Genomic DNA, 14,232 nt, shown 5'->3' on the forward strand with positions numbered 1-14,232 from the left:
ATGCCCCAGAACTTACCAAGGTGTGCCTGTAGCCCAGCCTTCATGCCTGGGGTGCTGGAGTCAGCCTTCAGATGTGTCTCACTGTGGAGCTTTTGGCTTTTTACCCGCATACCACATTTGATTTATGGGCATATGCCAGTGTTCTATTCGTGATGACTCCTATAATATGGGTAATTGTGACTTGTCAAACACTGGTGTAATTAATAGTCTAGCATTATGAGTTAATTTGTGGGAGGGAGATATCATAGACCCTTTTACAGCAGATAGTTTGACAGGTAGGACTGATATTAAAATGATTGTTTCCATTGAGGTGTACAGACCCATGTGTGGTGCATACTGGGCCACACTGGCTTACACCTAAATGGAACAGAGCCATTGTTAATGTCTACACCTGTGCAGCCTTTCCTGTTACGACAAACCAAAATGTTTTTAATGTTATTAGTTCCAAATGTTGCCACAATGTCCGAGTTGATAAATAGCTGCCACAGTCCGGCTCTTTGCGCACTGGACATTTAACTTCGCTTTGCACGGTGCCTCATGGCACACAAGGATAGGGCACAATGTTTTTATTGACAGAGCTAGGCCAGATATAGTTAGGGAGATCTTAATGATGGTTTCTAAATTGGAGAGGCAGGGAAGTAGTGTGTATTTGTTTTTATGGGTGCCAGCACATGTTGGGGTTGAGGTCAACAAGGTGGCGGATCGGGCTGCAAGGGCAAGTTTGGGCAGAAATAAAGTAGATATATGCAAGTGATATTTGGAATGATGGAGCGTCGTAGTATCATGTGGGAGGCTGAGTCCGATAGCACAACAACGCCACCTGGGGGGGAGATTGGAACCCAGGATGCACAGTTTCAAGGTCCCTCTCTGGACACCAATCAACAACACGAGTTCTTACTGATAAGAGGCAGAGACGCATGTCCTTATTAACAAAGAATATTTTATTTAAACAACTTAAAACAGGATTAAAAAATGTTCTACATTACATTACTGTAACATTGCCATAAGAAATCCCTTAAAACTACAAAAGTCAGTCCAACCTAAAGGAAAGAATGGGGGATGTGAGCTGAGGCCATGTGTGGAGGGGCAGTCTAACCAAAGGGGGGGCAGTCTAACCAAAGGAGGGCCCAGGGGTGCCACCAGATACTCACCTCAGGTGCATCACAGCAACAATGGTGCACACACTCGTAACCCAGTGCTCTCACTCACATGCATCAACGTGGGGACCTCACCCGGAGTGCCATAGCCTCCCAGCAAGGCTGCACTCAGCTGCAATGAAACAATAAAATGGTAAATGGTTTTGTAGTTATATATCGCTTTTCTAGTCTTGATGACCACTCAAAGCTCTTTACAGTAGAGTTTTACATTCACACACACATTCATACAGTGCATCTATTAGCAGCACTTCGTTGTTCTATGAGGGGCAATTCGGGATTCAGCATCTTGCCCAAGGACACTTCGGCATGCAGATGGGGAAGACTGGGGATCGAACTGCCGACCTTCAGGTTGGAGGATGACCGCTCTACCCCTCAGCCACAGCTGATAACAATAACTATTGTAGAAATTTAGAATATAACCATAAATAATATATCTGTAAAACAATATATCTGTAAACAATATAACCATAAACAATATATCTGTAAACAATATATCTGTAAACAATATAACCATAAATAATATATCTGTAAACAATATATCTGTAAACAATATAACCATAAACAATATATCTGTAAACAATATATCTGTAAACAATATATCTGTAAACAATATATCTGTAAAGAATATAACCAATAATGGTGTAACCCAGTTCAAACAAACACAGATAACAATTCAAACAAACTAAACAAGTAAATGCTGCCAAAAAGGAAGATATTAGATACCAATATTAACCAAGAAAAAACAGCAGCAGGTGAACCTAACACAAAGAAAACACAATAATTAGCCAGGCTGACCATGCTGCATGAAAACACATTCAATATGGGGACGAGCACTACTCACCACCTCCAGTCTGGGGCCTTAGCCTGTGTCTCTCGCAGCCAGGACAACAGGGCACATGCAGGCTGGAATGGAGGCCGTAGATTTAGTGTGCAGGCCACAGAAAAGGAGCCTGGCAGGGTAGAGAGTCACCACAGCCACAAACCTCTACAGCCAGGGGCCAGGGGCCACGGCAGCACACGGCTCACAGGAGCTGCATACAGCCGGAGGAGTCAAGGCTAGGGTTCATCACTGCTGCACATGTTCTCCCACAGTGAGGAGGCTTCACCACGTGTGCCAAAGAAAGGATGGAGGTATCTATAGCAGCAGGCAAACTGGGGACTACAACATGTCTGTAACAACACTGCTCTGCGATAGGAAGTATCAAAGGAGAGAGCTGGGGAGGTTTAAACTGCAGTGATGATTCCCTGCCGGTGGGGGCAGCAATACACTTAATAGTGCCTAGTCTGCCGGAAAGAAGAAGAACACGGTACACATTTTCCCATAATGCTTCACTGCCTGCTGCGTTCCACTCGTACGTCACAGCTTCTTTCTTCCGTTTCCGCCTCTCCTGCGCCGGTTGCGTGCTTTAGCTGGGTTAGCTAACACATCACACGTTCTCCTCCTTTGCTAAGCTACGAGCTTAGAGCAATGACTACCCCCATGTCGTTCCACGAAGAGGAAGAAGTCAGGGTAAACAGATTCCTCTTACACATTTCAAACCTTTGTGATCCCAACACCGACATGCTGGTTAGCGGTAGCCTGCTAGCCAGCTAGCTGCATAGCTAACACTCCGGATAGAACAGTAGCTTGTGATGAGTTAGCATGATGTCAATAAGATCCGGGACAATGCATCCAAAGCACAGTCCGTGTGACGTCAGGGTAACGTTATGTCGCTTCTTATGTCCGGTAGATGATAACTAGTGTTTTTCAATGAGTGACCTGTCGTCTCTCCATGATGTTGTACAGACATGACATCTGCCTCTGGACCTGTTGTGTCCTCTATCCTTTGTAAAGTATTGCATGTGTCTGTATGTTCTATGTTTTGGATTCTGTCTGATAAATAAAATAAATACTAAGTTAGGCAGATGATAACGTTTTAGACCAAACAAGCTGACGTCATCGATAAGGGCCTGTCTGACAGACAGATGTTAGTTTTTCAATAGTAATAAATGTGTATCTGCTCTGTTTCCCCCCAGTACGATCCTTATGACTGCGACCTGCACACTGGTGAGTGTGCACACATCTCTCCATCCAAATATATGATGTCACATTTCCTGTATAAACTGTTCTCTACAGTCAGAACTCAGCTGCACATTTCTTGAATACTTCATTTAGTGGAGTGACGGTGCATCAGTGTCTCCTCCTCACGCTCCCATCTCCCTGCAGGCGACCCGAAGGCGGACCTGGCCTACGAGAGGCAGTACGAGCAGCAGACCTACAGCGTGATTCCAGAGGTGATCAAGAACTTCCTGCAGTATTTCCACAAGACCACCTCAGACCTGATCGACCAGAAGGTTTACGAGCTGCAGGCCAACCACGTCTCCAGCGAGAGCATCGAGCAGAAGATCTACGAGATCCAGGACGTCTATGACAACAGGTAAATGCAACCCCCAACCCCTGCTGTGGTAATGTTGTCTATTTCAAGAGATACTCTAAAGCTGTTTGTGGACGTGATCTGAGTTTCTTATGTCTTGTTTTGTTGCTCTACAGCTGGAACAAGTTGACGGAGCGTTTCTTTAAGAACTCCCCCTGGCCAGAGGCTGAGGCCATAGCAGCACTCGTCGGTAACGGTAAGTGTGTCATCCAGCATCACCAGCATCAACACTACCATTTGTTTTTCCTTGTAGAAATTATTTAATGATTGAATTTTGTCTTAAGTCTGCAGTATAAATGTGTCAAAGGATCGTTCACAGAAAAATGAAACTTCACTCATTATCTACTCATCGCTATGCCGATGGAGGGGGAGTGGACTTCACATTTTTGCTGAACTATCCCTTTTAATGTCAATGTTTTCCTCTCACCTCAAACAGATGCTGTGTTCCTTATCCTTTACAAGGAGCTCTACTACAGACACATCTACGCTAAAGTCAGCGTGAGTAACTGCTCAATACAAACTGACATCAACGTCCTCCTTCATTTCTGAGAAACCTGCTACAAACCCCTCTCCAGTATTAATTACAAATGTTGTTTTCTTGATATTCAGGGCGGGCCGACTTTGGACCAGAGGTTTGAGTCGTACTACAACTACTGCAACCTCTTCAATTACATTCTCAGTAAGTTTCAACAACATGTGTCACATTTTTCCCCCATTAGTAATTATTTATCTAAAAGAGCCAGCGATGAAAAGCAAGTTAAAGGAGAATATTTCTGACTGTAAACAGATGCTGATGGCCCCGCCCCTCTCGAACTGCCGAACCAGTGGCTGTGGGACATCATTGATGAGTTCATCTACCAGGTATAGAAAATTATATTCTTCACATTTCCTCGATTGACAAAACTTGCCCATAACAAAGAGACGCATGTAAGAATTTGTGCTAAAATTAAGACCAGGTCAAATAGTTGAGCCCAGACATTTTAAGGTTGTTTTTAATATACGAGTAGAACCAGATAGATGGGATATAATGTCTTTTTAAACATGGCTCATAGGGGTAACTTCTCTTATCTCTTTCCTGTCTAAAAGCCCATAGACAGTGTGTGTAAATGCCTTTAACACGAGTACCTCTCTTCAGTTCCAATCGTTCAGTCAGTACCGCTGCAAGACGGCCAAGAAGTCAGAGGAGGAGATTGAATTCCTGAGGAACAACCCGAAGATCTGGAACGTCCACAGCGTCCTCAACGTTCTCCACTCATTGGTGGACAAGAGCAACATCAACCGCCAGCTTGAGGTGTACACCAGCGGAGGTGAGGAAGAATGTTCTGGAGATACTTGTTGTTTTAGGAAGTCAATAGGCTTCACCCCTTGATCAAGTTAACCAAAATAAGTTGCAGTGCGTAATTCTTTGCTTTTTTGGAGTGAAGTCAACGTCAGCATATTAAGCTTAGGTAATATATGAGACATGTAGCATATGTGAAACATATATGTGCCTTGTTTGCATGTTGCAGGAGACCCGGAGAGTGTGGCTGGAGAATATGGGCGTCACTCCCTGTACAAGATGTTGGGTTACTTCAGCTTGGTGGGGCTCCTGAGGCTTCACTCTCTGCTGGGGGATTATTACCAGGCCATCAAAGTCCTGGAGAACATCGAGCTCAACAAGAAGGTGAGACTCAACTTACAGTAATGGATGCAGAGAGGAACACGCCTGAGAACGACCAGTGATGAGGATTTGTTTCCTGTCTCTCAGAGCATGTACTCCCGCGTGCCCGAGTGCCAGATCACCACCTATTACTACGTGGGATTTGCCTACCTGATGATGAGGCGTTACCAGGACGCCATACGAGTCTTCGCCAACATCCTGCTCTACATCCAGAGGACGAGAAACATGTTCCAGAGGTCAACATATAAATATGAGATGGTGAGTCAGAGCAGTGCTTTCTTTGATTGCAGGATCAGTGTTTCCCATTAATAGACCTTTTTCAAGGCAGCCATTTTGATATGAAATAGTAGGTAAACACAGGTTTTTCACATTCATTGAGGCTTAATCTCTGTCTTTCTGACTGACAGACACCCACTCAGCTGACGTCTAGGACCCGCTGCAATTTAATCCTTTATTAGTTTGAAATGACGCCACACTATCAACACCAATCACCACATAATGATCATTTGCCTCAATGAGTGAAACCTTTCTTTGTAGCTGCGCATTCATTCATAATTCAGCTCTTCCTGACTCCACTCGCTCTCTTTCTCTCTCACTGACACACACACAGTGTAATCGGATGCATTTGTAAACTCGCACTGGGTAAAAATACCAGAATAGGTCAGCTGGCGTGGTGCACTCGGTTTGGCTCAATTCGGTTGGCAGTAGGGATGTTAGGAGAGCGTGTGCGTGTGCGTGTGCTCTGCTGTTTTCTTACAGTCATTGAGCTTTACCTGATAACTTAAATCTCAATTTTCCTACGTGCCCCGGTTCTGTTTTATTATGTATAAAAGCCTTTTCTTTTTATTCATTACTTGAAGGATACATAGCCACTTTCTTTTGTATGTTCAAATATTCTTTATATAGTGTGTGTTGAAGTAAACAGGATTTATTGTTTAGTTTTTTGCCATGGTATTGAAATGGGTATTGAGAATCGTGGAAATTTCATGGTATCGTGACATCCCTAGTTCAGTGTGGAGCGAGACTAATGGACACATTTGTATAGGAACAGTTCTTTGCCAAGCTTTTTGATCCATATAAACGGTTGATCACTTATGTTTCCACTGTATAAAGCAGAGAGCCTTCTCCTGGTTGCAAGCTGTCAGTTCTAAAGAGGATCTTTTCAGAAGTGCTAATGACGTCTTGATATTTTTATTCATTTACAGATTAACAAACAAAATGAGCAGATGCACGGTCTGCTGGCCATCGCTCTCACCATGTACCCCATGCGCATTGATGAGAGCATCCATACCCAACTGAGGGAGAAGTACGGAGACAAGATGCTGCGGATGCAGAAAGGGTAAGGAACATATTCTTCACATCACAGGGGAGCAAATGTATTTGATGAAGAGGATTTTCTCTGATTTTATTTTTGGTTTTCCCTTACTGGAGGGAAGTTTTTTTATCTTTTCTGTTTTATCAAAGATGAGCATAAAAGTACAGAACAACGGTACAGTTTTACTAGGATACTGTGTATTTTCTTCTGGGGTCTTTGGGCCGACTGTAGCTTCATTTAGTTTGGGGAATTTAGTTCCATCTTTTTGCATCTTTCCCTGCAGTGCACTGTGGGTAACAGGTGCCGTGTTGAATGAAGTGTTCTGTTTTTTTCCATATCAGAGACCTGCAGATATTCGAGGAACAGTTCAGCTTCGCCTGTCCGAAGTTCTTGTCGCCTGTGGTGCCAAATTATGACAATGTCCACCCCAACTACCACAAAGAACCTTTCCAGCAGCAGCTGAAGGTCTTTACTGAGGAAGTGCAGCAGCAGGCGCAGCTCACCACCATCCGCAGGTAGAGCATACTCTCAACTGTGAGCGGGTCCCAGTTATATATATATATATATATCTGTATTAGGTGGTATTAAAACTAAAAACATTTAGGATTCATGTAGTTTAGTTTTTCTTTTATCTTTCCTAATCTGGTCTTTCAGAAACAGTTGGATTATCTCGAGAAGCCTCTTGACTTGAATGTGGTTGCAGGATGTCTGTACACATCGTCTAAGTCTCAGTTTGTCCCCACAGCTTCCTGAAGCTCTACACCACCATGCCAGTAGCCAAGCTGGCAGGTTTCCTGGACATGACGGAGCAGGAGTTCCGTATCCAGCTGCTCGTCTTCAAACACAAGATGAAGAACCTTGTGTGGACCAGCGGCATCTCAGCTCTGGAAGGAGAGTTCCAGTCCGCGTCTGAGGTCGACTTTTATATCGACAAGGTGTGTAAAAGTCTGTTCAGTCTTTGATGCATTTCAAAAGATACAGTAGAGTTCAGATGGATCCTGTTCTTCTTACAGCAGCTCCACGTTGTCTCACATGTACACAAGCTGTGTATAAAATACATAATCTGAAAGGGTCACTGTTGCACGGTGTTTGAAGGTGTTCTATGTTTCTATCTCTCCCACAGGACATGATCCACATTGCTGACACTAAAGTTGCTCGTCGGTATGGAGACTTTTTCATCAGACAGATCCACAAGTTTGAGGAGGTGAGTAGTGATATGCATGTCTCTTGATGTACAGAAGGTTTGAGTTATTTTAAGGGATTACGTTTTTTTCCAGCATGGGAAAACTGGGTAATGTGACAAATTCTGTCACTAGTCTTCTTATGCAATCATTGGTTGGTAGGCTGCAACCCCCCCCTACTGAAAAATAAATGTGTCTTTGCCTGCAGTTGAATAAGACAATGAAGAAGGCACCGGCGGTCGCGGGCAGCACCACCACTGCCGCCGCCACCCCCACCACCACCACCACCACCCCCACCACGACTGCAGCAAGCACAGCGATCAGAGCAGTGTGAGCAGCAGCGGAGTCGTCCGCCCCTTCAGCCTCTTGCAAGCTGTTTGAGAAATATTACTGATGGAAACTTTTCTATGTAACAATAAAAGGATGGAGTGATGTGCTAAAACCTCTGAGTTTGATTCTTTTCTTCCCACAACCACTAGATGGGAGTATTTACCAAGCCCTCAGCTTTGTGAGTTTTTGAAAACTTTTATTGTCAAGGGAAGCGCCATTTATAGACATGCAAGGATGCAGGTATTTCTGGCAGGTCCCACCAGAATTCAGTACACTAATATAATAGCCATATTTTTATTAGTATTGGTCTGTTTCTCTTGAAAGGTCTGCTCAGATTGGACCTTTGAGAACAATAGAAATCAACTGGAATCATCACGGGGACAAATATATAGTTTCATGGGTCATTAATTTGTCTCAGACTGTGGGTGTCTGCTTGGATTTTATTTTACTGCATCGGTTGCTTCACTGTTTCTGGCTCCTCTCCCACCAACTGAGGTCAGAGGTCATTGCATATTTCTTTTATTATCACTTCATTCAACAACATTTCCCAACACAGATCTCAGGGCTGGTGACAATAACGACAAAGAAATAAAAACTTACAAAATGAGAATATAAAAAAAATATTTTAAAAACACCACTCATCAGAAACTGTCAATTGTCATATAAAGGAAAATAGAACAACATACATGTGTCACCATAGCACGATATACACGTAGTCCAAACATCCAGAGTTATTCTTTTTACCTAATTTGGTAAGCCAGCATTTATCTTCAAAAATATCTTTTGATTCCATCACATTTTCTAGAAAATAAAAAAATAAAGCAAACGTTGACTCTTACTCCCTCAGTTGGCAGTGTAAAGTCTCTGTGGGCACGATGCCATCTTATTAATGTCTATAAAAACGGGATAATTCATATTTATTTAAATTCCATCAATAACTTCAGCCTTCAATATCAAATTAATCAAAACCGTTTTTTTTTTCTCTTTTTCTCCAGTTTGATATGATGTTCGTCCACCTTCGTTAATCATCTCAGGAAGGAGTCTTCTTGTGCACAACTGGTTCAGTCCATGCTAAAACCAGAGTAGGATCACGGTGTGAATGTTCACTACTGCTCTGCAGACTCGGAGTGTTTAGACTTTTTGCCGTTGATAAAAAGAAAAAAAAATAGTCTTTCACCAAACTACTGGCAACATTTTACAGTGGTTAGGCTCCTTTCCATCTTTCTCCTGGTGAAATCCACTCCGTAAGCATCACTGGGGGAAATATTCAAAGTGCTCTTGTCTGCATTAAATGGCCATTGATAACTCTTAGCGACAGAAAGTATCAAATACCTGAAAGAGAGAAGTCTTCTGTTCCAGCCTCACTCCTTCCGCACTGATATTATTATTTTTTTGCATTACAAAAAGTATTCGAACACGATCAGGAATTGTCTCATTAGCTCAGTGTTGCATTGATGGCCATCTGCTGGTCTGTGTGTGTGTGTGTGTGTTGGTATGAGTGTCTGCAGTCCAGGTGTATTCAAAAGGAGAAGTGGGAATGAGGCACCTTCAGTTGATTTTAAGGTCATAGATCAACAAGCTTCTCCCACAGGGAGGGTTCATCTTTCTTTTCCACTTAGCTCTTTGGATGACAGTCGATGACACCAGTTGATTTTGTCTCGCTGAGGACCAGTGCCCTGCTTGATTTTAAGTTTCCTACAGGTCTTTTGAATGAGCCTTCTCTTGAAGCATCAGAAGTGGGACCATCTTCAACATGCCAGAGTCAAACCTCTGGTCTCACTGATGCAATGAGGTTGGCCGATGAGGTTCCCTAGACTACACACACTCCTCCTCCGATCCTCCCTTACCTTGGCAGGGTGGCGGCGTGGAGGCACAAGGACACACATGAGTCATGATGGCGCTCAGACCAGCGAGGCCTCGGCTAGTCATAACTCTGTGATCTCCAAGGGACTCTCTGACAGGGTGTCTCCGTCCTTGTGACGGTGCATCGGGGTGGACTTTGCAGACTCTGTGCGGGCGTTGCGCTCACAATAAAGCCCCCCGTCTGAATTCAGCGCCTCCATGGAGCGCGCCAGGGCCCGCTGGTCGTCCTCCGGCAGGCTGTTGAGGTCAGAGGTCAGGAGGGTACCTGTGCTGCCGTGGACCACGTGCACACCTTCGGGACCCTTCAACTCGACAGGAAGCTTATGCTTGAAGCGCAGAGTGCCACGCCCTCCGCCCATGCCCAGACACTCGTCCTCATCGTCGTCGAGGTCGCTCTGGATCAGCTTTTGAAGGAGAGGAGATGAGAATGAATCAAGCTTTCGATTAATAGCGTTTATATGGAATACAAAAGATAACAGATTTGTAAGGAAGAGCCTGGAGGAAGAGCTGGATAGAGATACACCAGAGGGAAACTTTTCAGTAAGTTTGAAAAAAATCAGGTTCAGTAAAAGATGCAGTGAGACAATAGATTAGCAGAGAGAAGGTTCCACAGCAGCCGACAGGACGTCAGAATGGGAAATCAAAGGAAATCAAGATCAGTGTCCAGTGTTGCCAGAGAGGAGCAGTAGATGCAAACAGATAATCCGATCTCCCGAGCCCACCTCAGTGACTGATGAGATATCTCCCTGGCTGGTGGACACAGTGACGAGTCGAGCTGCAAAGAGCGTTTTCAGCCTCAGGTAGTCATCCAGGACCACCTTCAGCAGGGAACCCTGACACGACAGCAGTTAGGATCAACACCTCACACACTCTCACTGTAACAGTTGTTATATATGGTAATCAGCAGGAATCTAATCCTCTGGATCTAAACGGCCTATTTAAAGTCCTCGAATCCACCTCTCCTCTTCTCAGGACTGACTGGAGGAGGTATCCTAATGATTTGATGAGGCTTGAGGGAGACAGTAGGTTACCAATGACAGAGTGATCATGTGTGTGAACGTTTCCCTGGATAATCTCACATGCAGGTGTCTCACCTTGATAGGCCCCTCCCTCATGATCTGGCCTAGTTTAGCGATGTTGTCGTACTCCTGAATGGCTGCTCTCAGGTAACGATCGTCCTCTGGCTTCGCTTGAGGCTCTCGACCGAATGTACCCTGTTGGAAAACACACTGGTTAGAAAATATTGTGAGGGTACAGCTGTGCAGTGGGGTCGACTCAGAGAGCAAATAATGTTCGAGAATACAGACTTGTGTAAGCAAAATATAATCTATGAACATCTTCAGAATGTAGTTGTGAGATATATATATATATATAATGAACTCAGATTCCTGTTGGTACTGACATGAGTGCGTGCGGGGCTGTTCCACAGGTCCGTGATCTCACTCAGGTTCTCAGGCAGGTCGTCCTCGTGGTCAGCCTGGGCGGCCAGCTCCAGGTTACGGCAGAACGGGTCCAGCCACACGGGATTCGCCCTACGAAGGCAAATACAGTAGTATCAAACACAATATTAACTGGAAGAATAATAATGGTAAGATTTACAAAGAACTTGAAGTTAGATTGTGTTACAATAATCTTTTTCATTTGTTCTATTAGATTAGTGTTATAGGCTCTAAAGGTCAAACAGTAGACTAAAAGCATTATTTGAAAAAGTAATGTGTGGCATTTTGAGAAACGCATGAAAGGATGGTTGAAAAGTTTATATTCTGGAAGTATCTCTTGGTTAAGTACTGTGACCTCCCAGAGTCTCCAATGATTCCTGCCTTTGAATCTTCAGACAAATAATCATAACAAGTGGAAAAACACTGAATGAAATTTTTCGGGAAAGCAACACAAAGTGATATTTGGAGGGAATTCCCTCGAGCGCCCTAGAGCTGTGAAAATGAAGCCGTTATCTCACCCCTCAAAAGAGTACTTGTTAGTGTTGGGCATGTCCAGGATATCCATTAGACCCTGGTTCCCTGGATGGTGCAGGACAAATAATTGTATCAGTACAACAGCCTTTCTACAGTTAACATGTTATACAGATCTTGTTACAGCTGGCGGGGCAGCCCCCTTAATGAAGCTTCCTCTCACCAGTCGATCCGGAAACGATGGCTTTCAGCTTCCTCTGGTGTCTGCACCACAAGAACACAGACAAGTCGAGATGATAAACAAGTTGATATCACTGCTCAGACTGGGAGCCTAAACCGCAGTCAATACCTGAGCAGGTTTCAAATAATTCAATCGGAAGAAAAATCGCATGTCAACACAAATGGCCCTTTTATAGAAAGCTGAATGATTCTTACACTCTACGATAATGCCAGTTCATTGTGACAAACAGAATTCCTGCCAAGCACAGCAGCACAGCCAGGATGATGATGACCAGCTGTCAACGAGAAGCAGAGAGAAAGTTTTAAAGCATCAAAAAAACATTCACGACAACCTGAGGGGTTCTGGAAGTCCGAGCCTCACAGACCTGGAGCGTGGAGATGTCGTCAGGGAGTTGGTCACTGACAGCCGGCTGAACGTCCACAACGTTGTACGTCCTGAACAGGCTTCTCAGCTGCTCCTTGTTCTCATCGATCATCTGGATCACCCTGCAACACATGAAGCACCAGGACACATGTAAACTCGTGTCAGAATAGAAGAGCGGGAGACTCCTACATATCGCCGTGAAAGTAGAGGACAGCTCTAATGTAAATACAGTCAGTGTTATCATGTAGCTCTGCAGTGAAATATCTATTTCATGAGGGAAGGAACAGTCTACCTCTCAACATCCAGGATGGTGTTGGTCTGATTGTTGACGACATGGATCATAATGTCCGTCTGTGCATAATTCACTCTGCCTTTTTTGTCCACATGGAACTGAATAAAAGCAAAGTGAGACAAAAATGTCAGATGTGTTTACGACATACGCAAAAAAGTTCAAAGCTTACAATGGAAAAGCTTTGTACCTGTATGTCATCTAAGTTGACAGTAGCTCCAGTGATGTTGGACAGCAAGTTGACAAAGTCCTCCTGGTTTTCTCGCACCAAGTCAGGGATCTCGTTGAAGACTATCTTGACCCTCTGGTCATCGCGGAGAATATAGATGTTCACATTGGTTGTTGTGCTGTGTCCGGCAAAGTCGCACGCCAAAATCTCCAGCTGAAAGTAGCCTGGATTGTAGGCGGTGAAGAGGTCGTAGGTTCTGATGATACCATCGGTCAAACCTGTGGAAATCATGGCAGAGAATATTGTCTCAGTATAGGACATGAATTTGACTCATTGCAAAGACAAGCTCTCAAAACAAAAAAAGTTAATACAATATGGAACTTTATTCTGTGTGATGTGTCAAAAAAACACACAGGGTTTCATTGGAAGATAAAGAGAATTACATAGTAGGGAGGCGCAGGCAGCAAAGACATGTCTATTGAATGACTGGTATTCGTTCTTAAGTCAGATTTGTGGAAGCCATTTCAGTTCAACTCTGCATTTAAAAAGAAAGCATTCAATTCAGATTCACAAACAAAATTGTTGCATTGTTGTATTTATATAAATTTGTACATTTAATTTTTGTTTTTATACTTTTCTTGTGAACACATCCAATGAAAAACCAAAATTTCCTGTTAACAAATATATCCTGTGTGTCCAAAGTCTGATGGGTTTTGTTTTACTGCCATAGAGCTCCAGCACTGTCCAAAAACTAACATTGAAAACAACCCCAAAAAGAATGAAAATCAGAACAACACATCAATGAGCCTCATTTGAGAGAAACACACAGACTCAAATACAAACTACTGAGACACAGACTACAGACTTTTCATGAGATTTGGTGACAGTGAAAAATATCAAATCTGATCGGCTTCACCCTTTTAAATAATGTCTAACCAGCTCTATATGAGGTTTCTTTTATTAAGTATTATGAGATATTTGAAGTAAATGTGATCCTGGCTGCAGTGGTAACTACAGTTTTGATTTACTTTACAATGTACATACTGTATGGGCTGTATATCTTCACTATATGTTTCCAGACACAATAATGAATACTTTAGGTAAAGACGCTCACCGATGGTGAAGATGCTGCCAACGTCCTCACTTCCGTTGCTCGGTGACTGGAAGTAACGGATGGTGACGATGTGGTATTGGACCAAGCTGTTGTTGCCTATGTCGTTATCTATAGCCACAACCTTGATCAACTCTGAACCCACTTTGGCGTTTGCTGCAACTCCTGGAACAGGGAAGCAAAGAAGGAGGGTTATGGTGGTTTTACACAATAGCACATACAGTCAATG

The 14,232-nt window shown here is 43.6% G+C and overlaps 2 protein-coding genes across 2 annotated transcripts in view; one reads left to right on the forward strand and one right to left on the reverse strand.

The window, feature by feature from the left end:
* The first annotated feature begins 2,506 nt into the window (after positions 1 to 2,506).
* On the forward strand, positions 2,507 to 8,169 carry LOC118119390 (eukaryotic translation initiation factor 3, subunit 6 interacting protein). Its single transcript, XM_035173323.2, has 15 exons — positions 2,507 to 2,667; positions 3,174 to 3,204; positions 3,364 to 3,574; positions 3,688 to 3,767; positions 4,008 to 4,069; positions 4,181 to 4,250; positions 4,359 to 4,432; positions 4,707 to 4,878; positions 5,080 to 5,234; positions 5,319 to 5,489; positions 6,437 to 6,570; positions 6,888 to 7,061; positions 7,292 to 7,481; positions 7,670 to 7,750; positions 7,936 to 8,169. The coding sequence occupies exons 1-15, from the start codon at positions 2,626 to 2,628 to the stop codon at positions 8,059 to 8,061; spliced, it is 1,773 nt and encodes a 590-aa protein (XP_035029214.2). The 5' UTR covers positions 2,507 to 2,625; the 3' UTR covers positions 8,062 to 8,169.
* A 391-nt stretch (positions 8,170 to 8,560) lies between these two features.
* cdh23 (cadherin-related 23) overlaps positions 8,561 to 14,232 on the reverse strand; it is a 158,673-nt gene continuing 153,001 nt past the window's right edge. The window contains exons 59-69 of the mRNA XM_047342361.1: positions 14,007 to 14,168; positions 12,914 to 13,170; positions 12,727 to 12,824; positions 12,436 to 12,556; positions 12,266 to 12,345; positions 12,054 to 12,094; positions 11,878 to 11,938; positions 11,323 to 11,452; positions 11,015 to 11,134; positions 10,643 to 10,753; positions 8,561 to 10,324 (exon numbers count right to left, since the gene is read on the reverse strand). Coding sequence (XP_047198317.1) covers positions 9,983 to 10,324; positions 10,643 to 10,753; positions 11,015 to 11,134; positions 11,323 to 11,452; positions 11,878 to 11,938; positions 12,054 to 12,094; positions 12,266 to 12,345; positions 12,436 to 12,556; positions 12,727 to 12,824; positions 12,914 to 13,170; positions 14,007 to 14,168 — 1,523 coding nt within the window. The 3' untranslated portion in view covers positions 8,561 to 9,982. The remainder of the gene's footprint in view (positions 10,325 to 10,642; positions 10,754 to 11,014; positions 11,135 to 11,322; positions 11,453 to 11,877; positions 11,939 to 12,053; positions 12,095 to 12,265; positions 12,346 to 12,435; positions 12,557 to 12,726; positions 12,825 to 12,913; positions 13,171 to 14,006; positions 14,169 to 14,232) is intronic.

This window comes from Hippoglossus stenolepis, chromosome 12, assembly GCF_022539355.2.
Source record: "Hippoglossus stenolepis isolate QCI-W04-F060 chromosome 12, HSTE1.2, whole genome shotgun sequence".
NCBI classification, from domain to species: Eukaryota; Metazoa; Chordata; class Actinopteri; order Pleuronectiformes; family Pleuronectidae; genus Hippoglossus; species Hippoglossus stenolepis.